At 38.5% G+C, this 23,230-nt stretch overlaps 1 protein-coding gene across 8 annotated transcripts in view; it reads left to right on the forward strand.

Moving 5' to 3' along the window:
* TP53BP1 (tumor protein p53 binding protein 1) overlaps positions 1–23,230 on the forward strand; it is an 87,990-nt gene that overhangs the window by 16,742 nt on the left and 48,018 nt on the right. For 6 of the 8 annotated variants that reach the window (XM_070502658.1, XM_070502676.1, XM_070502667.1 and 3 more), the window contains exons 2-12: positions 1,004–1,230; positions 1,812–1,996; positions 2,193–2,286; positions 2,531–2,615; positions 10,877–11,004; positions 11,568–11,726; positions 12,075–12,204; positions 13,817–13,983; positions 15,291–15,420; positions 16,683–16,777; positions 19,863–20,071. In XM_070502658.1, the coding sequence (XP_070358759.1) occupies positions 1,224–1,230; positions 1,812–1,996; positions 2,193–2,286; positions 2,531–2,615; positions 10,877–11,004; positions 11,568–11,726; positions 12,075–12,204; positions 13,817–13,983; positions 15,291–15,420; positions 16,683–16,777; positions 19,863–20,071 (1,389 nt within the window). In that variant the 5' untranslated portion in view covers positions 1,004–1,223. The remainder of the gene's footprint in view (positions 1–1,003; positions 1,231–1,811; positions 1,997–2,192; positions 2,287–2,530; positions 2,616–10,876; positions 11,005–11,567; positions 11,727–12,074; positions 12,205–13,816; positions 13,984–15,290; positions 15,421–16,682; positions 16,778–19,862; positions 20,072–23,230) is intronic. The other 2 variants (XM_070502664.1, XM_070502677.1) reach the window with 1 other exon arrangement.

The raw sequence follows: 23,230 nt of genomic DNA on the forward strand, positions 1-23,230 counted from the left end.
AGCCTATATCAGGTGCTGCACTGGGCATTTATAAGATTGGAGAATCATTGTTGGGGTTTGCCTAAGTCATCCTGAGCCTGGGGTTGAGAGAAAAAACTACCTTCTACTGAATGCCTACTATGTATATGCATGGCAGTGTGCTAGGTGCTTTGCCTATTGACAGCTGCTCTGGCTAGAATTCCATCCCAGATCCAAACACCACTTAAATTAAAAAAAATACATATTCCTCACGAGGCCTAGTTCATTAATACAAGTCACAGGTGCCACACCCTCTATAAGACCCTGGCACCATAATTAGGATAATAGACTCTCACGGCTTGGAGGGATCTTTGAGGTCATCTAGTTAAAGGGCGGCAGCTGTTCTCCTCAACAGGGAGTCTGAGAATCACTATGTCAATTCTCTTAAAGGGAGGTGCAAAAAAATGTCTGGGGCTATCATCTCTGTAGGCTGCAATCCCATAAAAGATAGGGCAATGATAAGCCAACGTGAAGCTTGACTTACGTTCCAGACTGGAAAGGGCAATGGGAAAAAATATGACTTACTAGGGCCCTCGGACAATATAAAGGAGAAAAAAAAAAAACCTAACAGAGACGTAATGTGAGGCCCTTGAATTCAGGTAGAGGCCCACAAAAGGGATTCTGATTGACACAAGTAAACCCCAAAGAGTTTGTCTCTTCATTTTCACCAGCTCTTAAGTAGTACTAGCCATCCTGGATCCTCTTCTTTGCCCTTTTATTGGAAAGCTGGGAAACCCTCTCCTTTTCCATGGAAGAGGGTGGGAGAGGGGGCCTTAAGGTGCATGAACGATGGAAAACAGGTCTTTTCTCTTATGTCTGAGGACTGGTACAAACAATCGCCCTGGAGATAAGAGAATATATTTTACGCCCTCTCAAGGTCCCTTCAGTTCAAGGATACTGTCATTCTCTGGCAGTACTAGGGGGAGGGCCTGCAACGTCCATGCTGCCATGGAAACACGCCGCCGTGTTCCTTTTTCTTACGTAGGGCGGGGCACTCCGCCTCAGCCACCAATCATCCACGAGATTTCTTGAGTGGCGGGCAGCAGCAGCGAATGGGCGAACTGATACTGCGTGACGCCACGGGAAAAGGGGGAGTTCGCGGCCGGTGGCGGCGGTGGCGACAGCGGCGACCTGGGGATCGAGCTGGAGGGACCTGGGGAGCGTGCAGAGACCTCTAGCTCGAGCGCGAAGGACCTCCCGCCGGGATGCCTGGTACTGTTTGGAAAGTGGGGGCGCAGTTAGCTCTCAAGGCTTGGGATTCGGGTCTGAAGGGGATGGCTTACCGGAGGGGGCGGGGCGGCAAGCATGGCGGCGGTGACGGGGAAAGGGTTGGAGGGCCCTGAGGAGGGGGTGGGGAACCAGTAGCTTGGAAGGCTAGGTGGTCGTGAGGAAACGTGAAGGGCTCTGGGGGTTCAGGCGAACAGAGATTACAAAGCAGCCTTTTGGGGGGTGGTAGAGTCGCCAGAAAGATACAGAGAGCGTTGTGGGGGATGGAAAAAGGGGCGGGGAGAGAAGAGGTTAGCAAGGAGAGGAAAGGGTGTCTCCGGGAAGGTGATGGAAAAGAAGCGTGAGAGAGGGATAGACAGGTTGATTGTAAATACCAAGGAAATCAGGTATTGGGAGGTATGATAGGAAAGCGGATGCAGCAATTATAAATATAATGTTTTAATTGGAAGAGTCCTAGACTGGTCCCCTTTTCCACCTCTTGTACTTCCACCCCATTATTTAAGCTCAGTCTGCATGAGGAAGGCTAGTGAGTTACACAGAACTGATCTTTTGTTGATCCATTCCAGGGGAGCAGATGGACCCTACTGGAAGTCAGTTGGATTCAGATTTCTCTCAGCAAGACACTCCTTGCCTGATAATTGAAGATTCTCAGCCTGAAAGCCAGGTTCTAGAAGATGATTCTGGTTCTCACTTCAGTATGCTGTCTCGACACCTTCCTAATCTACAGACACACAAAGAGAACCCTGTGTTGGTGAGTGTTATCTTGTTTGGAAATGATTGAGCAGATGTTTTTTTCCTAGTCTGGACCACCGAGCAAATGTAAGTACTTAGGAGATCACTATGTTGGATAAATTTGGTTGGAAAAATGAAAGCAGCATGTTCACAAAGAAGTCTCATTTTGGACTATTTCATATATAGTGGGGCTATTATATATGTATATTTTCTAGGATGTTGTGTCCAATCCTGAACAAACAGCTGGAGAAGAACAAGGAGACAGCAATAGTGGGTTCAATGAACATCTGAAAGAAAACAAAGCTGCAGGTGAGGTGTTTAAAGTTATTAGTCCCTTTTGCAAGGGTGCTGTTGTTGGAGCTGGGTAGATTTAAACATTACATGGGTGTGGTGAACATATGAAAGGAAGTCTCGCACAGTATCTGGTGCATAGTAGGCACTCAGGTTGGTTTTCTAATGTAGCTGATTAGATTGGTATTGTCCACATTCCTGAGTTTGTATTAAAGTTTGGTGGTAAAGGCTTTTTGTGTTAATATCCAATTATTTTTTTCAGACCCTATGGATTCTTCTCATTTGGACGCATGTGGTTCTGTCAGTCAGGTCATTGAACAGTTACCTCAGCCAAACAGGACAAGCAGGTATACTAGTGTTTGAAGGAATTTATTTAAATTAATTAATGGAGCAATTCTTTTATCTGTACCTGTTGCCTCATCTCAAGGATAAAGGGATTAATCTTATTGTGAATTAGGGAGTGGGATTTGAGAATTGTATTAGCTAGTATTTTATTATTACTTATAGCTGGAATCTCTTTTGTGAAGGTAACATTTTTTACACTTACATTGTTTAAATTGTAATCTGTCTTGTGCATGTGAAAACAAAATAAGCATTCCTTATTCTTAGTATAGATATGACTTATTGGTAGGAAAAAAAATCATCAAAAAAACATTTAGGTATATTATCAAAACTATTAGACATGCTTTTCACCAACCAGCCCAGTTTTAGACCCAGAATGTTTAGTTCCTACTCTAAACAGTATTCAGTTTTTGCTTTGTCTTATGTATCTTTACATTGTCCATAGTGAGTTTATCCTCTTTGTTAGGCACTAATTTGGTTGTTTGTACTCCCATTTAATTTCGTCCTTAAAGCAGCTGTGCAATAAAGACATTGTGTTACTTCCATTACATAGAGGGGAAACTGCTAGGCAAAGAAGTTAAATGACTTACTCTAGAATGCATTGTTAGTAAGTGGCAGAGCTGGGCTTTGAGTTCTTCTGGCTCAAGTCCTCTTTCTTTTTTACTATCCAATGCTTCTCAGTCTTGTGCCCAAATTCTCCTAAGATCAAAGGAGAATGTAGACCATTTCAGGAGTCTTGGAGTGGCAGAGTAAAAAAGGGAGGTAGTCAGAGAGGAGAATTTGAGGTAGTGAAAGACTGTGGTTTTATGTCCAAAAAAGTTTTTGCATTCTATTTAATACTCTGTGTTTGCACATGAATTTTTTATCCCAAATCATCAATTGGATGCTATAGAACAATCTGCAAATTGGTGGGCTTATTTTGGCTTGCTGATTGGTTTTATTTGGCCCACACAAGGTTATAAGATATATTTGAACTAATTGATAGGATTTAAAAATGGGGAAATTTCACATAAAACTTGGATTTCTGGTCTGGCATTACTAGTCCAGAAGAAAGGCAGCTGTTGCATTATTGGCAACAGTTGGTTGGAGCTGTGAGTAGCAGCCAGCTTAGATGGGGCATGAGTGCTGTGGTCTCTCATAGCCCCTACAACTTAGTGTTGTACTTGGACACTGAGACCAGGTGTTCTTTTGTCATTTATTATAGTGCTTGTGCTTTTCTTCTTAAACCTAGCTGCTTCACTCCTTTATGTTACCTTGCTTTGCTTTCTGTAGGCATTTAAGTTTATGTTAACCTCTTTAGGAACATGTGCCAGGCTTATCTACTATATTTTTGTGGCTCAGCACACTGGTTTGAACCAGTGGGGACAGGAAGTGTACATTACTCTCATTGTAAATGAAGCAGTGCTGGTTGAGAAGTCCCATGTTACTTCTTTTCCCTTTTGGCGTCAATGTGTTGCTGTTTCTCCAAAAAAACACTTGAATGCTTACATTCAGTAAACGTGCAGGCATTGTGGCAGGTGTTGTGAAGGGACTTTGCCATCATGGAGCTTATAATTTAATAGGGAAGACAGATAGACATTAAATCATTACACAAATAGCTATTCATTTATAATTGTGATCATTGCAAAGAGGGAAAAAATAGAATATATAGCCTAATCTTGGGGCTAGGAGAAAGCCTTTTTGAGGAATGTGATCTAAACTATAAATATGAATTTGTTAGGCATGGTTGAAGGGCTGGAGAGAATTGTGGCATGTGAGAGGAGGAGCTTTCCAGACAGAGGGAACTGCATGTGCAAAGGTTATAAAGCTGGAAAGAATTTGAGGTTGATTCCAAAAGAATGAAAGCTCTTCAAAACACATGTATATTGATCTCTTTATGTTGCGTTTAGTCATTAATGCAGATATTTTGAAAACTGCTTGTGAACTTTTCTACGTCATAAAATTCCAAAAAATCTTCCTTTCTTATGTAGTATCCTATTGATGTAAGCCAATGGGTCTAAACATGGAGCATCTTAAAAAATATAATACTGAAAAAATAATGGATATTTTTGTATCTCCCTTAAACATTTTTTTTTTTAAATTGAGACACTTGTAGATTCACATGCAGTTGTAATAAATAATGCAGAGAGGTCCATTGTACACTTGGTCCAGTTTCTCCCAGTGGTGACATTTTGTAAAAGTGTAGTATAACATCACAACCAAGATACTGACATTGATAAAATCCACTGAACTTATTCAGATTTTCCCAGTTTTACTTGTACTTGTGTGTGTTAATTTTTATATAGTTTAATCACCTGTGTAGGTTTGTGTATCCTCCACTATGGTCCAGATACTGAGCAGGCCCAGTACCACAAGAATCCCTAGTGTTGCCTGCCCTTTTTTTTTTTTAAGATTTTATTTTTTTCCTTTTTCTCTCCAGAGACCCCGGTACATCGTTGTATATTTTAGTTGTGGGTCCTTCTAGTTGTGGCATGTGGGACGCCGCCTCAGCATGGCTTGATGAGCGGTGCCATGTCCGCACCCAGGATTCGAACCAACAAGACACTGGGCCACCTGCAGCAGAGTGTGCGAACTTAACCACTCGGCCACGGGGCTGGCTCCTAGTGTTGCCCTTTTATCACCACACTTACCTCCCCCTCCCGCACCTGAACTCCTGGCAACCACAAATTAAAATTGTCCTCCATCTGTAAAATTTTGTCATTTCAAAATGTTATATAAATGGGATCATACAGTGTGTAACCTTTTGGGATTAGCTGTTTTCCGTCAGCATAACTCCCAGGAGATCTGTCCAAGTTGTTGCGTGTATCAATAGTTCATTCCTTTTTGTTGCTGAGTAGTTCCATGGTATGGATATGCCACGGGTTTTTGTTTTTGTTTTTGTTTTTTTTTGAGGAAGATTAGCCCTGAGCTAACTGCTGCCAATCCTCCTCTTTTTGCTGAGGAAGACTGGCCCTGAGCTAACATCCATGCTCATCTTCCTCTGCTTTATATGTAGGACGCCTGCCACAGCCTGACGTGCCAATCGGTGCCATGTCCGCACCCAGGATCTGAACTGGCAAACCCTGGGCCGCCGAAGTGGAACTTGCCCACTTAACTGCTGTGCTACTAGGCCGGCCCCTGCCACAGTTTGTTTAACCATTTACCTGTTTGAAGGAAGTCTGGGTTGATACTGGTTTTTGGTTATTAGAGATAAAGCTGCTATGAACATTTGCCTACAGGTTTTTGTGTGAACGTAAGTCTTCCTGTTTCTAGGGTGAATGGCCAGATGGACAGTTGCTTGGTCCTATGGTAGTTCCATGTTTAGTTTTATAAAAAACTGTCAAACTGTTTTCTAGAGTGTTTGTATCATTTTATAGTCCCGTTATCAATGTATGAGAGATCCATTTTCTCTCGTTTAGTGTTGTCACTATTTTTTATTTTAGCCGTTCTGTTAAGTGTGTAGTGATAGCTCATTCTGGTTTTAATTTGTGTTTCCCTAATAGCTAATAATGATCAACATCTTTTCATGTGCTTATTTGCTAGCTGTACATCCTCTTCAAGGAAATGTCTGTTCATATCTTTTGCCCATTTTCTAATTGGATTGTTTCTTTTTTTGTTGTGTTTTCAGAGGTCTTCATATATTCTGGATACTAGTCCTTTGTAGGATATGTAGTTTACAAATATTTTCTCTCATCCTTAGCTTATCTTTTCATCCTCTTCGGAGAGTTTTTCTCAGAGCAGGTTTTTAATTTTGATGAGATCAGTTAAATATTTTTAACAGTAATATAAATACAGAGTTTATTTTAAAAAGAGCTTATAATGAAAAGCAAAGAGTCGTTTCCCACCCTTGCTTCCCTTTCACAGAGGCAACCCACTTTAAATGTTTGTATTTTTACTTCTTTGGGAGGTTATCTTCCTAGCTCTTAATACTTTTGTAAAACTAAGTAACACTATTGTACTCCCTTTTCTGGTTTTATCAGATTAAGACAGTTGAGTTCCATAACGAAGGATAAGGATTTAACTCACAACACTCTTCCAATTTTTTTTTTTTTAAACCAGGGAAGGATTTGCCCTGAACTAACATCTGTTGCCAACCTTCCTCTTTTTTTTTCATTCCAAAGCCCCCCAGTGCATGATTGTATATCCTAGATGTAAGTCCTTCTAGTCCTTTTTTTTTTTTTGAGGAAGATTAGCCCCCTGAGCTAGCATCTGCCACCAATCCTCCTCTTTTTGCTGAGGAAGATGGGCCCAGAGTTAACATCTGGACCCATCTTCCTCTATTTTATATGTGGGATGTCTGCCACAGCATGTCTTGATAAGCAGTGCATAGGTCTGTGCTTGGGATTTGAACCAGTGAACCGTGGGCCGCTGAAACAGAGTTCATGAACTTAACCGCTACACCACCAGGCTGGCTCCTCTAGTTCTTCTGTGTGAGCCACTGCCACAGCAGGGCAGCTGACAGACAGGTGATGTGGTTCTGTGACTGGGAAACGAACCCTGGCTGCTGAAGTGAGAGCGCTGAACTGTAACCACTAGACCATCAGGGCTGGCCCCCCAACTTTTGATAATAATAATTTTATTTTATTGGCTAATTTTGTACTTCTAAATAATATATTTAAACCTTTGCTTTCTTTTAGACAGTGGAGAAAAGTTTAACATCAGTACCATTTTTTGTCTGTAATCTGATTTATTTCACTTGTCTTCTGATTCACATAATCATTCTGTAAATATTTATTGTTTCCCATATGCCAAATACTGTTGAATTTTGGGCATACAAAGTGATCAGAGGAGATAAAAATCCTCGACCTTAATATAGCTTATTTTTTTATGGGATAGAGCAATACATGATAAATAAGTAAAATATATAGTATGTTAGACACTGATGGGGCTAAAGAGAAAAATAAAGCAGAGAGGGGATAGGAAACATCAAAGGAGTTGCAAGTTTAGATAGGGTGCTTCTCTGATCTGACATTTGATTAAAATCTTGAGTAAGTGATCTCTGCTGTAGCTGGCATAAGTACAATCCAAACATAGAGAACAGCAAGTGCAAAGGCCCTCAGACATGAGTGTGCCTGGGATATTTGAGAAACGGCAAGGAGGTTAGCGTGGCTGGAGTGGAGTGATTGAGAGGAGTGGAAGAAGAGGTCACAGAAGTAAAGGAGGGACCAACGTATGTAAGGCCTTGTGGGTCACTGCGAGGAATTTGGCTGTTACTCTTAGCGAGGTAGAAAGCCATTTAAGGGTTTTGAGCAGAGGAATGACGTGACCTGACTTAGATTTTAACAGGGTCACTCGCCTGCTGGATCAAGAATAGACTAAAGGATATACAATTTTTTTGTCAGTTATTCTTCAGTAAAGCTGGGAAAAAATAAAGATAAAAAATAAAAAGAATAAATAAAAGAAGCTATTTAAATTAAATTAAAAAAAAATAGACTGAAGAGAGGAGCAAGGGCTGCAGCAGGAAGACCAACTAAGAGACTATTGAAATAATTTAGGCAAAATATGACAGTGGCTATATCAGAGTAGAAGTGGATGAAGAGTGGTGAGATTCTGGGTTTTTGAAAATAGAATTCAAAGATTGGATGTGCAGTATGAGAGAAAGGAAGGAGGTAACAATGATTCCATGTTTTTGGTTTGAGAACTGAAAGAATGGAGTTGCTGTTAATTGAGATGGAGAAGACTGCAGGAGAAGGTCAGTTTTAGAGATGTTAAAGTTGAGCTGCCTTTTGAATAGCCAGTTGGAGGCAATTGATGTGCAAGTCTGGAGCTCAGGAGGAGGGTCTAAGCTGGAGATTTCAATCACAGAGTCATAAGCATATGGATGTTATTCAAAGCCGTGAGTGTGGATAAGATCACTAAGGAGGTGGGTAGAAGTGAAGAGGTCCAAGGTCTCACTGAGCCTACCAACATGTAGAAGTCAGGGACATGAAGAAAAAACACCAAAAGAGACTGAGGAAGATGTGTGTGTGGTTTGTGCTGTCTTTCATTGCTGTTCTGCTTTTTGTCATATTTGCTCTTGGACTTTCTTCCCCTGCATTTCCCAAGGTCGTGTATCTAGTCCTGCCAGTTATACGGTAATGTTCCATTTTATTTTTGTGGAAATCTTTACTTAGTCCTTTTTCTCTTCCTTGAATCATGGTCCTCAACTTTGTAAATTTATGTTTTCACCTCTTTTATGCTTTTAAAGTTATGTTTAGTAGTCTTTGTATGAATTATTAAATGTATGGAAAGTTACAAAGAAGCAAAAAATGTCATCTATAATTCTGCCACCCAGAGGCTAATTGCTGTAAACATTTTGGCATATTTTCCCTCTTTTTTTGGTGCACTTGCTTTACATAGTTGACATGTGGAAAGTAAAAGGTTATTTGCTGACCTTTGTACATGAGTGTTTTTCGACAACTCAAAATAACATTGTCCCTGAGTTTTTTATTTTACAAGTTTAAACCCAAAGAAGCAGTGAAAGGATAATGTACATTTGTTCTGTGTGTGTGTGTGTGTGTGTGAGATTATGTGTATGTGTATGTATATATAAAATATACTCTTCTGGGGGGGGCTGGATCATTTGAAACTAAGTTGCAGATGTCATAGTTCCCCTTAAATACTTTAGCATTCATCCCCTAAGAGTAATACATTATCCTATATAATCTTAATACTATTATCACCACCTAAGAAAATATAAATTCCGTAATACTAATAATATAGTTCATATTCAGATTTTCCCAATTGTCTCAAAGATGTCTTTTATATATATAAAAAAATATATATTTATATAAGTATGTATAAATGGAATTTGGTATATATAACAGTATATATAAAAAAATATTTATTTATATGTAGTTATATACATATATAGTTATATAAATAAATATATATTTTTTTATCCAGGACCCAATCCAGGTTTACACATTGTATTTGGTTGTTTTAAATATTTTTAATAGCTGTATAATATATCACTTTATGGATTATGAAATTATTTAATCATTCCCCTAATGCTGGCCTTATAGATTGTTTCTTTCTTTTCTTTTCTTTTCTTTTGCTGAGGAAGATTTGCCCTGAGTTAACATTTGTTGCCATCTTCCTCTTTTTTGCTTGAAGATTTTCCCTGAGCTAACATCTTTTGCTAGTCTTCCTCCTTTTTGCTTGAGGAAGATTCACCCTGAGCTAACATCTGTGCCAGTCTTCCTCTCTTTTGTGTGTGAGTCACCACCACAGCATCACCACTGATGAGGGGTGTAAGTCCCAGCCTGGGAACTGAACCTGGGCCGCCAAAGTGGAGCATGCCGAACTTAACCTGTAGGCCTTGGGGCCGGCCCCTAGACTGTTTCTTAATCACAGTAAACTTTGAGGAATAAGTTTATACAAGAATCTTTCCACATTTCAAAGTATTTCTTATAATTGAAATAGAAATTACTGGGTATGAACATTTTTTAGAGCTCTTAATACATATCTCCAAATTGTTCTCCAGAAAGGTTCTGTTAGTTTATACTCATAAACAAGTGTGTGATAATGGTTGTCTTACCTCAGGTTTGGACAGCACTGAATAGTAGTATGGTATTTATATATATAAATTTTCTGATTTGATTGGCAACATTTGATTTTCTGATTTCTCACATGTATAAAGATAGATACTTGTATTTCTTTTTTTGTGAGATGTCTTTTCTTTAACCATTTATCTCTTGGGGTTCTTCATATGAATTGCTCATATTTTTATGGAGACTATTCTTTTGTTAATATTTGTTAGAGATATTTTTTCCTAATTTTGATTTGTCTTTTACTTTTGTTTATTATGCTTTTTTACTTGTAATGTTAACTTCTTTTAAATACATAGGCCTCTTACCTGAATTTTATTTAGCTGTTCTGGTTCTGTCTATGTATTCTAAGATTTTTTATTAAAGTATTTTTGGGAACTGTGTCTGGTTTGATAGATGTATTTTTGAGTCCCTTCCCTGCACATCTTGTGCACATCTTCTCTTGTCACTTGTCAGTATCTCTTGAGTGCAAGATTTTTCTGTCCCTGCTCATGCCTTTTCAGAGAAAGATAAAATTCAAGTATGTTTGTTCTGTTCCTCTGTTTAATATTTGTGTTACTTAATTCTGTATGGTGTTTTGAGATATTAACCTTTTAGGTGCTTTCTGTAGAAAGAAGCACTAGTGGGGTGAGGTTTTTTACTTTTTCAAATTTGCTTAAAAGGTGGTTGCTCTGTGGGGAGTCACAATAAAATTCAAAGAATGCTTTGAGCAAAGTGTCTCAACCTATCTGGGAACACATGATTGTGTCTTTCCGTAGTGTTTTGGGAATGTCAGTGGAATCTGCTCCTCCTGTGGGGGAAAAGAAGGAAGAAAAGATGGAAGAGGAGAAAGAGGAAAAGGAAGAAGATACTCCAGACAATAACACACACTCTCTTGGTGCTGAAGGTAGCTTTATCCCTTTTTCAGGATAGTAGCTTGTTCTAAGTCCCTTTATTGTAAGCATGCAGATATTGGAATTTTTCCTTTTGATCAGGTTATAGATTTCTCATCATTAAAATGAGACTAGTCATTAGGAAATTTGCTCATAGTCCACCCAATTTGGTGTTCAGGAATTTGTAGCTCATTGGATAGCCCCCTTTCTGCATATTGACTCTTCCTTTTTTTGTATTCATTTGATTTTCAAATATTTTTGGCCTGTATGCTTTGTGGAATGGAAATACAATCTGAGTTGCTGTGTGTCTGGGTAAGGTTTCTGTAAATTGTCGGGAAGTAGACATAGTCTACCTGTATTAGGTACTTGTAAGGTTTTATAGTGTGTTAAGTTTTTGCTTCATTACACATTTTTCCCCTTCACTTTTAGTATTTTTATTCTTAATTTTGAAAAATTTTGGGAGGGCAGAACTTTGATGTGAAGGACTTAACGTGGCCCTCTTTTGCTAAGGGACAGCAGCTTGCATAGTGCATAATATTGTGGGATGATATCTAATTTCTTGGCATTCTGTTTCTAGATCCTGCCTCATCACAGTTGGGCTTTGGGGTTCTGGAACTCTCCCAGAGCCAGGATATTGAAGAACATACTGTGCCATATGAAGTAGACCGAGAGCCTTTGCAGTCAGTAACCACCAACTCTGGTTATACTAGACTATCTGATGTGGATGCTAATGTTGGTATGAAACATGTTTTCTGGCATTTGGAGTTGTTTATAAGCATTTTCCTGCCATCCTAGAGCTAGTTGTTTTTTCCTTGTTACATTTCATAGCTGACTAAGTTAATATAGTAAAGTTGCACAGTTGTCTGGCAAATACTTATCAGTTGATGGCTTGCAGATTAGGTTTTTTGTAAGTGGGTTATTGGTTATTTTCCTTTTTGGAATGATACCTGTAAATATTTTCAAATTAGACTTCTTTCTATTAAAGTCTTTGCTTTAGGGAATCATTCAGGACTACTTCTAGTACTTTGAAAAATTAATATCTCCTTCCTGACTTCTAAAACTTCCTGTCTTCTAAAACTTAAAGCAATTAAACATGAAGAACAGTCCAATGAAGATATCCCCAAGACAGCACAGCCCAGCAAGGGTGTCCTCATAGCAGGACAGCCCAGTAAGGATGTACATGTGGTAGAAGAGCAAAATCCACCACCTGCAAGGTAAACCATATTCTTTCTAGAAAGTAGTTTTGAGTTTCTGCTATAGTGCTGTTTCACTTGGCCAGGTGAAAACGTGTTTTAGATATTGTTGATTTTGTGTTTTTTTCTCATACTGGGCATATTTCTGTCCAATAGAAACACTGATTATTTATGAATTCTCATTGTGTCCTCATCTTATCTTTAGGCATATTATAAAGCTCTTTTATTGTGGCTGTAACTATAAGCATGACTCCTTAATCTTTGGTTGCTATGCCTCCTCTCTGATCTTTGTTTATAGAGGCATTATCTTTGAGAGGTCTTCCTAGCTTCTCTAGTGTTTTGAGGAGTCACACAAATATTATATTTGAAAGTCTACTGTTTGTTTTTTTTTCCTGAGGAAGATTTGCCCTTAGTTAACATCTGTTGCCAATCTTCCTCGCTTTGCTTGAGGAAGACTAACCCTGAGCTAACATCTGTGCCAGTCTCCCTCTATTTTGTGTGTGGGTTGCCACCACAGCATGGCTGCCAATGAGTGGTGTAGGTCTGTGCCTGGGAGCCAACCCCAGGCTGCTGAAGCAGAGCGTGCTGAAGTTAACCACTAGGCTACAGGGCTGGCCTGAAAGTCTATTGTTTCTATACTTGATGAGTGCCCAGATTGCTTTGGGTCCTCAGGTATCCTACATCTGGTAGTTTATGGTATAGATGCAGGGAGGTATTTTTTCCCCAAGTCCTTTAGGCTCTTAACTTGGTAGGAATTGGGCAGTAAAGCTCTGCTCTGCCTGTGGTGATTGTTGTATCCAAAACAGCCTTGCCTCTGGTCAACAGCTCAAGTTTGAATGTGGCAGAGGAAAAGTAGATGCTTCCAATCTGGGGTAGGGCGTGAATAAACATTCAGTATTGTTTTGTTACTTCCTTCTATAGAAACAATGGGGCATAGGGTCCTGATCAAAGTTGAATATCAAGAGTAGTTGTCTACTGCAAAATACTCAGCTTAACAGGGGCTGACTTTTTAGGCTTTTCTTTAGGAAGTTTCACTCTAGCTAGTTTTGCTATTCTCTTTACTTGGGGAATGGTAGAATAGGTGAACCTCATAAGTCTCTGTAAAGAAGCCAGCAATGAGTGCCTTACGTGTGTGAGTAGTATTGGTGTGAAGGAATCTTGGTTTGGGGCTTAGGTTGAGTAGATCAAATAGAAAAGGTCAGTAAAAGGTAATGTGTGTGGCACTGTCACAGAGGATAATTCACACCCAAACCCTTTTTGTGTAAGGTCATCCTTAGGACTGGTTGTGGTCTGGATCAGAATCCTTCATGCATGTCTAGATAACAGCATATATAACCAGAATCCCTAAATCACTCATCAGAAATCTTGGACAGCATGCAGCACAGCAGTGAACAGAGTAGAAAAGAGGCATTGCTCTGTGACAGACTGAGACTGGCTTTGAAATGGGCTGATGGCTTTGTATCATTATAAAAAGTAGCTTATTTCACTTTCCATAAATAGTTATATAGATGAGAGCTGTTGGAATTTTTGAAATTATTAAAGGAAAACACACAAAGCAGGAAAAGTTTCTTAGTTCAAAGATGAAAGCATTTGAACATAGCAACTTTTTCTTCTCGTGATTTGAATTTCCTAGGTCAGAGGACATGCCTTCTAGTCCCAAAGTATCTTTTGCTGCTGTGGAAACAAAAGAACAAATACCTGCTCAAGAACTTCTGGAAGGTGGACTGCAGATTCAGAAGTCAACAGAGCCTGAGGTTTTGTCAACTCAGGAAGACTTGTTTGACCAGACTAATAAAATAGGTACAAAGAGTAATTTAGTTGCTATAGCATCTCTTCTCCAAAGATCTAAACTTTTATTTCTGTTCTGAGGCTACTGCTTAAGTTAGAAGGCACTTTATATGTATGCTGATGTGTTTGTTATAGAAGAAAAATATGTTTCTAGCTGATTAATGAGAAGGGCTTTTTGGGAGTGATTATTATTTAACATTTTAACATAATTTTCTCTCTTTTATGGAAATAGAGATATTGAGGAATAACAGCTAATAATATAGTAAATTTAATATTATGGACAGAGTAACTATTGTTCATCATAAGTCTTCAAATCTTAAATATTATGATACTAAAATATAAGTTTTTCATATTCATCTGGGTAATAGTCTACTTGCTCATCTCTTTATTAGTTCATCTACTACAAATAGGAAGTTATGGTCTAGCAGAAAGAACATAAAGCTTGGAAGACTAGCTAGTATTTGTTTTACATTTTTTAAACTCTCTTACCAATCCCCTTTTCCACAACCTCAGAGTCAGAAAGCTTCAATAATAACCAGCAAAATATAATGTGTTGGTTGTAAGGGGGAAGAAGAGAAGGTTATGTTCCTTTACTATGCTGTGAATGTGTGCAAGACATTTAGCGGGTCACCAAGAAAACCTTTTTTGGTCTCTCGCTAAAGCTATATGGCTATATTTAAGAAATTCCTTTATACTTGAGATTAATACCGCTGATACTCCATCTTTTACTAAGGGGAAGGGACCAACAGAAGACACTTTATAGTATGAATCAGCAATGGCTGCTCATGTATCCTTTTACTAATGCATTAGTATTTTCTGTCTCCTTTGAGGAAGCCCAGGTTCTAATGATGAAAATTACTGCATTCATGTCATCAGGTGTCATGTGCATTGTTTTGACTTCTCCCATCTTCATCATGGCATGAGCTTTACTTCACTTTAGGTAGATCTTGGAATGAAAGGCTCATTTGCTGTTTTATAATAGAAGCTTCACAAGAAAGAAGAGTAGCCAAGCAGAGGTATAAGGATTCTGGCTTTTCCTCTTCAAGCTTCAATCATAATAGAAAGAACTAAGGAATTTTTTGTCACTTCTTTATTAAAGAACCCATGATTTAGAAGGGAGGGGGTGCATTTAATGATCACTCAAGATTTGTGTTAGGGTGGCATTCCATTAAGTGTAGTACAATTAGAAAACAGTTTCTGTCCTCTTGGGACATGGTTGGAAATAGGAATATTACTCTTTGTAGTTCTGAGTGGGTTTTTTTGACTATTCAATAATGTCAGTCTGAGAAGTAAATGCGACTAGAATTTTTTTTTTCCAGTAGCTTCTGATGGTTGCTCTACTCCTTCAAGGGAAGAAGGTGGGTGTTCTCTGGCTTCCACACCTGCCACCACTCTGCAACTCCTGCAGCTCTCTGGTCAGAGATCCCTTGTTCAGGAGAGTCTGTCCATGTAAGTAAGCCCAAAATAGCTCTTCCAAGAAAACATATGCCTGAGGGTCTTAGGCTAAGGTTGAAAGAGCTAAAATTGTCTGCTAGTCCAGAGTTTTTTTAAACCAAAAGGTAAACTCTAGGCTTTAGAATTTTGGAGGTAAGAAGTTAGTGGAACTGTTGAAGGCAGGTAGCTCTGCTTTCTCATTTGAAAGTTTTATAACAGTAGCCCAAAGATTTCACTAGGGAAGAAACATACATCCAGAACTAAGCAGTCTCCTCCTCCATTTGGTTAGGACTTTTTCCCGTTTAACAGTTTAGGGGCGGAGAATAGGTTATTCTACAGTTGGCAGTTGTTGGATTTCTTTACCTCTGTGTTTTAAGACAAAGAAATTTGTTTTTATTTTTTTACAAATAAAAATGTGTATTATTTTCCTAATATTAGGCAAAAAATGGAGTAAATTTTCTTATGTCTAAAATCTGCAGATGAATTTATTTGTTTTTTGGAGGAAGATTAGCCCTGAGCTAACATCTGCCACCAATCCTCCTCTTTTTGCTGAGGAAGACTGGCCCAGAGCTAACATCTGTGCCCATCTTCCTCTATTTTGTATGTGGGACGCCTGCCACAGCATGGCTTGACAAGCAATGCATATGTTCACACCTGGGATCCGAACTGGCCAACCCTGGGCCGCCCAAGTGGAACATGCAAACTTAACTGCTACGCCACCCATCTGGCCCCTGAACTTATTTTTTAGCACTATGTTATCCGGCTTTTCAATTATGATGTTCTTGTGTCTGATCATTCACTTTCTCTTGTAATTATATGGCTTTACTGTTACTCTTTTTTTTTAGATTTTATTTTTTTTTCCTTTTTCTCCCCAAAGCCCCCCAGTACATAGTTGCATATTTTTAGTTATGGGTCCTTCTAGTTGTGGCATGTGGATGCTGCCTCAGCATGACTTGATGAGCGGTGCCATGTCCGCGCCCAGGATCCAAAGTGGTGAAACCCTGTGCCGCCGAAGCAGAGCGCGTGAACTTAACCACTTGGCCACGGGTCTAGCTCCTTTTTTTTTTTTTTCTTTTTAAATATTAACTTCAATATGTCTAGTGTGAGAAATAGTTATATTATTCATGGTTCTTCCACCAGCCTCAGGTAGCTGTTTGAGACAAATACCGATAAGTATTTGTCTGAATGACTTAGATATTTTTGCTATTAAAAAGTGAAAAACAAAGGCAAAATTGTGGCTGTGGTAAAATAACCTGTGATTCTCTCTTTATATGAAGGAATTCCTCAGATCTTGTTGCTCCTTCCCCTGATGGTTTTCGATCGACCCCATTTATTGTTCCTAGCAGTCCCACAGAGCAAGAAGGGAGAAAAGGTGAGCTCTATTGACCTCAGATTAGAAGAGGAGCAGCGTTTCTGCCTTGCGTAATGTACTGTTTCTTTATATGTTAGAACACTGTGACCTAAACTGTTCAGTAGGACTCATGTCTGTTTAACCTTCAGGGATGTGGCCTAGTGTAAAGTGCTCTGCTCAGTTCTTTGCTCTTCTAGCACTGATTCTTCTGACAATTCTGTGGGTTGAGGAAGATTGCTGCTAACCTAACATCTGTGCCAGTCTTCTTCCATTTTGTATGTGGGACGCCATCACAGTGTGGCTTGGTGAGCAGATGTAGTTCTGTGCCTGGGATCCAAAACCCTGAAGGCTGGGCCCCCGAAGCACAGTGTGCAAACTTAACCACTGGGCTAGCCCTGAGAATTCTGTATTTTTGACTTAATTTTTAAAAAGACATTTAAGGGAAAATTTTTATATTTTTAAAGTTGAACTCGAATTAGTATGGTGAAGAACTGGGTTTATTACTAATGCCTCAGTAGTTCCCAGCAACATGTTAACATGTTGTTGGTGAGAGGGAATCAAAAATAGTTTCTTTTTCTCTTATAAGTTATTTTCACTATTATCAAAGTAGTTTTTGCCAAAGAGTGGTTAGGAGCAGATGGTAGAAATTTTGACTTCATTCACTTCCTCCTTTGAGGACTTAGTGATTATATATTACTTTATTCACAAGAAAGCTTTCCTTTTTAATTTATCTCATTATCTAAACCTCCTTTGTTCTGTCCTACTTTCCTATCCAGTCATTCACAATATTTTTATATTCCTACTGCTTCTACAGAGGCTTTTCCAATAAATTCCATGATTTTCTCCTTTTCATTCTTTCACATACCAATAATGGTACAATAGCTATTATTTATTGAGCACGTTGTGTGTGCTAGGCACTGTTCTTTGCACTTCTCTTTGGTTCTAGGTGCTTCTCTTTGTTTTTGTTCATTGAATCCTCACAACAATCTTAAGTAGGTGTTACTGTTCTCCGCGTTTTACAGATGAGAAAATGGAGGCACAGAGAGATTTCACAACCAGTAAGTCATAGAGGCAGGATTTGAACTTAGGCAGCTGCCTCCAGAGCCTCTGCTCTTATCTGTCTTGTATATGCCTCCTATGATATCCTGCTGTCTCTGCTCTTGAGTGATGTAAATATAGAAATATGTTTAACTGTTTTTCAAGTGTAATTTATCTATGACAAAAGTTAATCTTAAACTTTCTTCTGCCACAAAGCTTGTATCTGACTGTTTCTCTTGAAATCAGTTGTAGGTATCCAAATGGACTAATACCATTCTAAACATAACATGATTAGTGATATCTTCAGTAAAAGATAAAAGTGAATCCATTCTACAAAAAATCCTGTTAGTGCAAGTTGTTTGATTTATACTTAAAACCATGTCTTCTGTCTGTAGTGTGAACACTGAAGATATGTAAAGATAATTATATTAAAAATGCTTTCTCCCTGATTGTGAACATAATTAGTATTCATTGTAGACAGTTGCAAAAGCATATAGGAAAGTAATGAGAAAATAAAAACACCTGTGATGTCATAATCCAGATAGAAGTATAATTAGTATTTGGATATATTGCCTTTCAGAGTGTTTTCTATGCATAAATATAAGGAAGTATCTTTGCACAATTGGGATTATGTTATGTATATGATTCAGTGTTCTTTTTTTTTTTTTATGTAACATACTGTATTTTCCCTTGTCAATTGTATTTTAGATTTAATGCATTTGCTTAATATGTGCATAACTGTTTGTGGGATTGTTTATGTTTTTTTGTATTTATTTTTGTTTTTTGCTATGTAGGATTATTAACCTAAAGCCTTTTTATATGTAGTGCTTAGAACAGCAGTCCTTAATAAGTGCTTTCTCATGGTGAGAAAGATCAAAAGGTGTAATGAAAATACTTAACATAGCTGTGGCAGCTCCAGAACCCAAACCTAGCGTTTAGACTGGAATGTGAGGTTGAGGCCAAGCTAAGCAGGGAGGGTACATATTCAGGTTGTGGGTATCTGGTAGCATGAGTGTGGGTTATAGGGAAAAACTCAGTGGTATAGGTAGTTTGTGAGAGTGGTCTAGAGGAAGCCTGTTTGAGGTCAAGTTGTAAGATAGGGGAAAAAGAGTTGACGAATCAAATACCTAGCTAGCAAGGCTGGCTCTGAGGAAGATCCTGTTGGCCTACAAGTCAGTCGTGTACTATGGGAAAGCAGTGTGTGTGTGTGTGTTTCCCTCGTGAGCAATTTGTTTCAGGATTAGTGTCTCATACTTAGTTCTTTGGCAAATCAGTGCTGATTGGCACTGACATATTTCTTTTCTTCTTCTGTATTTGTCCTGGCATCCATCTCTCTGCACTTAGCAGTTGTTAATGCAAATATAATGAGTTCATAGATACGTAGATGTTTACTTAGGAGTGGTGAACAAGTTCACTTCCTTTCAAGACCTGTGGCAGGATATACGATCATTAAATTAGATGGTATTAATGTGGGCATTCCTGTGCAAAATGTGAAAAACTGAGCTATAATCAAGAAAGGGGCTCAGAGGAGCCAAGTTAATTTAACATTTCATATGGATGGGTGGTTATCTCCAGATGAAGCCCATTTTTTTTTTGTTTGTTTGTTTAAAGATTTTAGTTTTTTCCTTTTTGTCCCCAAAGCTCCCCGGTACATAGTTGTATATTCTTAGTTGTGGGTCCTTCCAGTTGTCGCATGTGGGACGCTGCCTCAGCGTGGTTTGATGAGCAGTGCCGTGTCCGCGCCCAGGATTCGAACCGACGAAACACTGGGCCGCCTGCAGCAGAGTGCGAGAACTTAACCACTCTGCCACGGGGCCAGCCCCAGGATGAAGCCCATTTTAATCTGTATCTCAGTATTTTGGAAGTGTAGACCTCCCTTCTCTGGGGGAAGAAAATATGTTAGATTTCTAGGACTTAATTTACTCATAATCTATCAGCTTTTGGAAATTAAGTCACTATTTTTTTAGGAATGGAAATTTCTATAATATAGTTGTTGTTAGTGGTATTGGAACGTGAGTAGTATTGATGAGTGCTTATTTCACAATTTGTTTTTCCTGTATTAAACCAGATGAGCCAATGGACATGTCAGTATTATCTGAAGGAGGAAGAGAGTCTTTTCAGAAGAAACTCCAAGATGATGAACCAGTGGAAATAGAAAACACCCCTCTCCCTCCTGAGCCAAATACATCGCCACAAGCCTCAACACCAGTATCTCAGAGCACACCCATCTTCACTCCTGGGTCACTTCCTATCCCATCACAGCCAGAGTTTTCTCATGTGAGTATTGTAGAAAGAGTTTTTTCCTCCTAACATCTTTTTTTTAAACAACTTTATTGAGGTGTAATTTATAAACCATAAAATTCACCCATTTTAAATGTATAGTTTCGTGATCATTTAGTAAATTTACAGAGTTGTGCAACTGTCATCACAATCTAGTTTTAGAACATTTCTAGAGTCAGCTAACATCTTGATGTACCTTTTTATGTTTAAATTTTGTGCTGTGTCTTCAAACTTTTTGAAAATGTTACTACAAAATTGAAAGGGGGCATTAATCATTATTCTGTCATACAACTACTGCTGTCATTTTTGTCTTTCCTCGTGCCTATTGTTTTTTAAAATGTTGTTTATGGTGAGCATGCAACTTTAATGTTTTCCAGTTAGCATTGAGTCATAGTCATTTTTTAGTGTTATATCATCTTCATATTATCCTTTCAAACTTGTCTATTTCTCTGAGTACATGTACCATAATTTAATCATTCCTGTACTGAGTGCATCAAGATGGATTTTAGTTTTCAAATAAGAAGTTAGTTTTCTTCTAAAAGCAAGGGAAAACTAAGATCTCATTTGTATAATTTTAAATATTAATGTTTAAAAAAATGAAATTCAGATTTCATTCATAGTGAATTGAAGGTCCTTAACTAAATCTAAATGACCATATTGTATGTTAGTCTAAATACTTGTTCTTGTAAGACCTTAAGTGGGAGAATTATTTTTGTGTTACTGGGAGAACTTCTTTCATGCCTTTCAGTTTGCAGGTAGGTATCATAACAAAGTTTATATTTAAAAATGAACAGTAATGAAATATACCATAAATTTACTGAGGAGGAGATAGTAAGAAGAAAAATTTAATTGCTTTCTAGAGTTTTAAAGCTGATGTGTTTTGTTGAAAATTTCATTTTATTTAAATCATTAGAAGTGATTTGGTGGAGTGGTTAAGAACAAGAACTTCCTGGGCTTAACTCCTGGCTCTACCATGACTGCCTTTGTGACCAGTTGAAACTGAGCCTCAGTTTCCTCATCAAATCAAATGGGAATATTGCTACTACCTACCTCATAGGGTAGTTGTGAAGGTTAAATATATAAATAAGTAATAAATAAATAATATAAATAAATAAATATATAAATATATAAATAAATATAAAGTGCCTTCAATAGCGCCTTTCATGTGGTAAATGCTCCATAATGATTAGCTGTTGCTGGCAGTGAAAGAGTGAAGACAAGGTTACGTAGAGGTGAGTGAGTGTTCAACCACTGTACATCTTTTTCTTTAGCTTTTATTTAATTAATTAGTTAATTGTTTTTGTGAGAGAGATTGGCCCTGAACTAATATCTGTGCCGGTGTTCCTCTATTTTGTGTATGGGATGCTTCCATAGCTGGTTTGATGAGTGGTGTGTGGGTCTGTGCCTGGGATCCGAACCTGTGAACCCCTGGCTGCTGAAGCAGAGCTCACGAACTTAACCACTACGCCACTGGTTAGGCCCTAGCTTTTGTTTTTCTATCAAAGCTTTACATGAACATATAGTTTAAAAGAGTCATCAGAATTTAGGGATGAGGGCCGGTCTGGTGGCCCAGCGGTTAAGTTCACACGTTCGGCTTCAGGGGCCCTGGGGTTCGCCAGTTTGGATCCTGGGTGCAGACATGGTGCTGCTTGTCAAGCCATGCTGTGGCAGGGGTCCCACGTATAAAGTAGAGGAAGATAGGCACGGATGTTGGCTCAGGGCCAGTCTTCCTCAGCAGAAAGAGGAGGATTGGCAGCAGTTAGCTCAGGGCTAATCTTCCTCAAAAAAAAGAAAGAATTTAGGGATGAGCTATAAGCACTGACCCAGAGCACTGAGAAGAATTTTCCAGAAAAGTTAGCTGATATTAAAGAGACTAATTACAGACGTTTATCAGTGACCAAATAGGACTTTTATGGAAAGGAATATCTTCATAAAGGTATCCCTACTCGGGGAAGTGATACCTGACCACAAAGGGAGAACTCATTTTTTGAAAAACAGGACACTAGTGAAGAAATGGCCCCACCTTCAGCATTTACCAGAGACCTTCAAAGGCAGCTAGAAAACCAGCAATGAGAATTTGAGACAAATGAGTGATGCTGAACATAGTGCAAGGGTTGCTGGAATCTGAGGTGACTCTAGTCAGATTTCTTTGGACTCACATTTTAAGATGTCTTAGCCAGTACAGTCCAGGCCTCTTAAAAAATCTCTCAAGAGTACCTTTACAACATAGTGTTTATGTTAAGGGTGTGATTTTACTTAATTAATAGGCATTTGTAAGAACTAAAAAAGGAGTCATATAGTTAAAACAAGGTCTCTCCCCACCCCTACCCAGAGACAAACACTTTCAGTTTTTTAAGCTTTTATTTACCTCTAACTCTGTATATTAGGATTATATTTCCATACATTCTTTAAAGAAATTTTTTAGCTCTTGCTGCATCTTTCTAATATAGTTACATCATAATTTTGCTTAAGTCATTATTGAGTTTACATTATTAGTAACATTATTGTTATAAACACTATTCACAGGAAAGCCTGTGGAATATTATTATTTTTCCATGTTTGCATAATTTCTTGTTTTCTCTGGAATTGCTAATTGTCTTTTTTATTTGTTTAGTTTTCTATGAATTTCTCACTAAATCAACCCTAGACTCTCCACCAGTTGTCACAATCTCCTTTCAAGATGTTCAGGGGCCTCAAACTTCATCTTTTTGGAGAAACCTCTTTTGGAACCTCCTGATTTCTAATCTTTACTGTTGCCTTCTATGCCTGGTGCATAACTGTCACCTCCCTTTCGCTGTTGTCCTGGGAGATTGTCCTTACCTGTCTTTATGTTGGATTTCTCTTGGGCTCCATGTCTTCCTGCTTGGTTTACTCCCTCATTTTCGTGGGGGATGTTCTTTAATAGTGTATTCTCTACTCATACTTGATTCATGGTTTGTAGGAATATAGTATTCTGGATTGTAATTAATTTTCTTTTAAACTTTTTGAAGGCATTGCTCTTTAATCTGTCTTTAAATTTCCAGTGTTGCTGTTGAGAAGTGTGTGTCCAGTCTGATTCTGATCTTTAATATGTGAGCTGTTTTTTTCCTTATTGGAATCTTGTAGGATTTTCTCTTTGTTGCCAGTGTTCTAAAATTTCCATACCCTTGCTGCAGG

This window comes from Equus asinus, chromosome 2 (genome assembly GCF_041296235.1).
Source record: "Equus asinus isolate D_3611 breed Donkey chromosome 2, EquAss-T2T_v2, whole genome shotgun sequence".
Classification (NCBI taxonomy): Eukaryota; Metazoa; Chordata; class Mammalia; order Perissodactyla; family Equidae; genus Equus; species Equus asinus.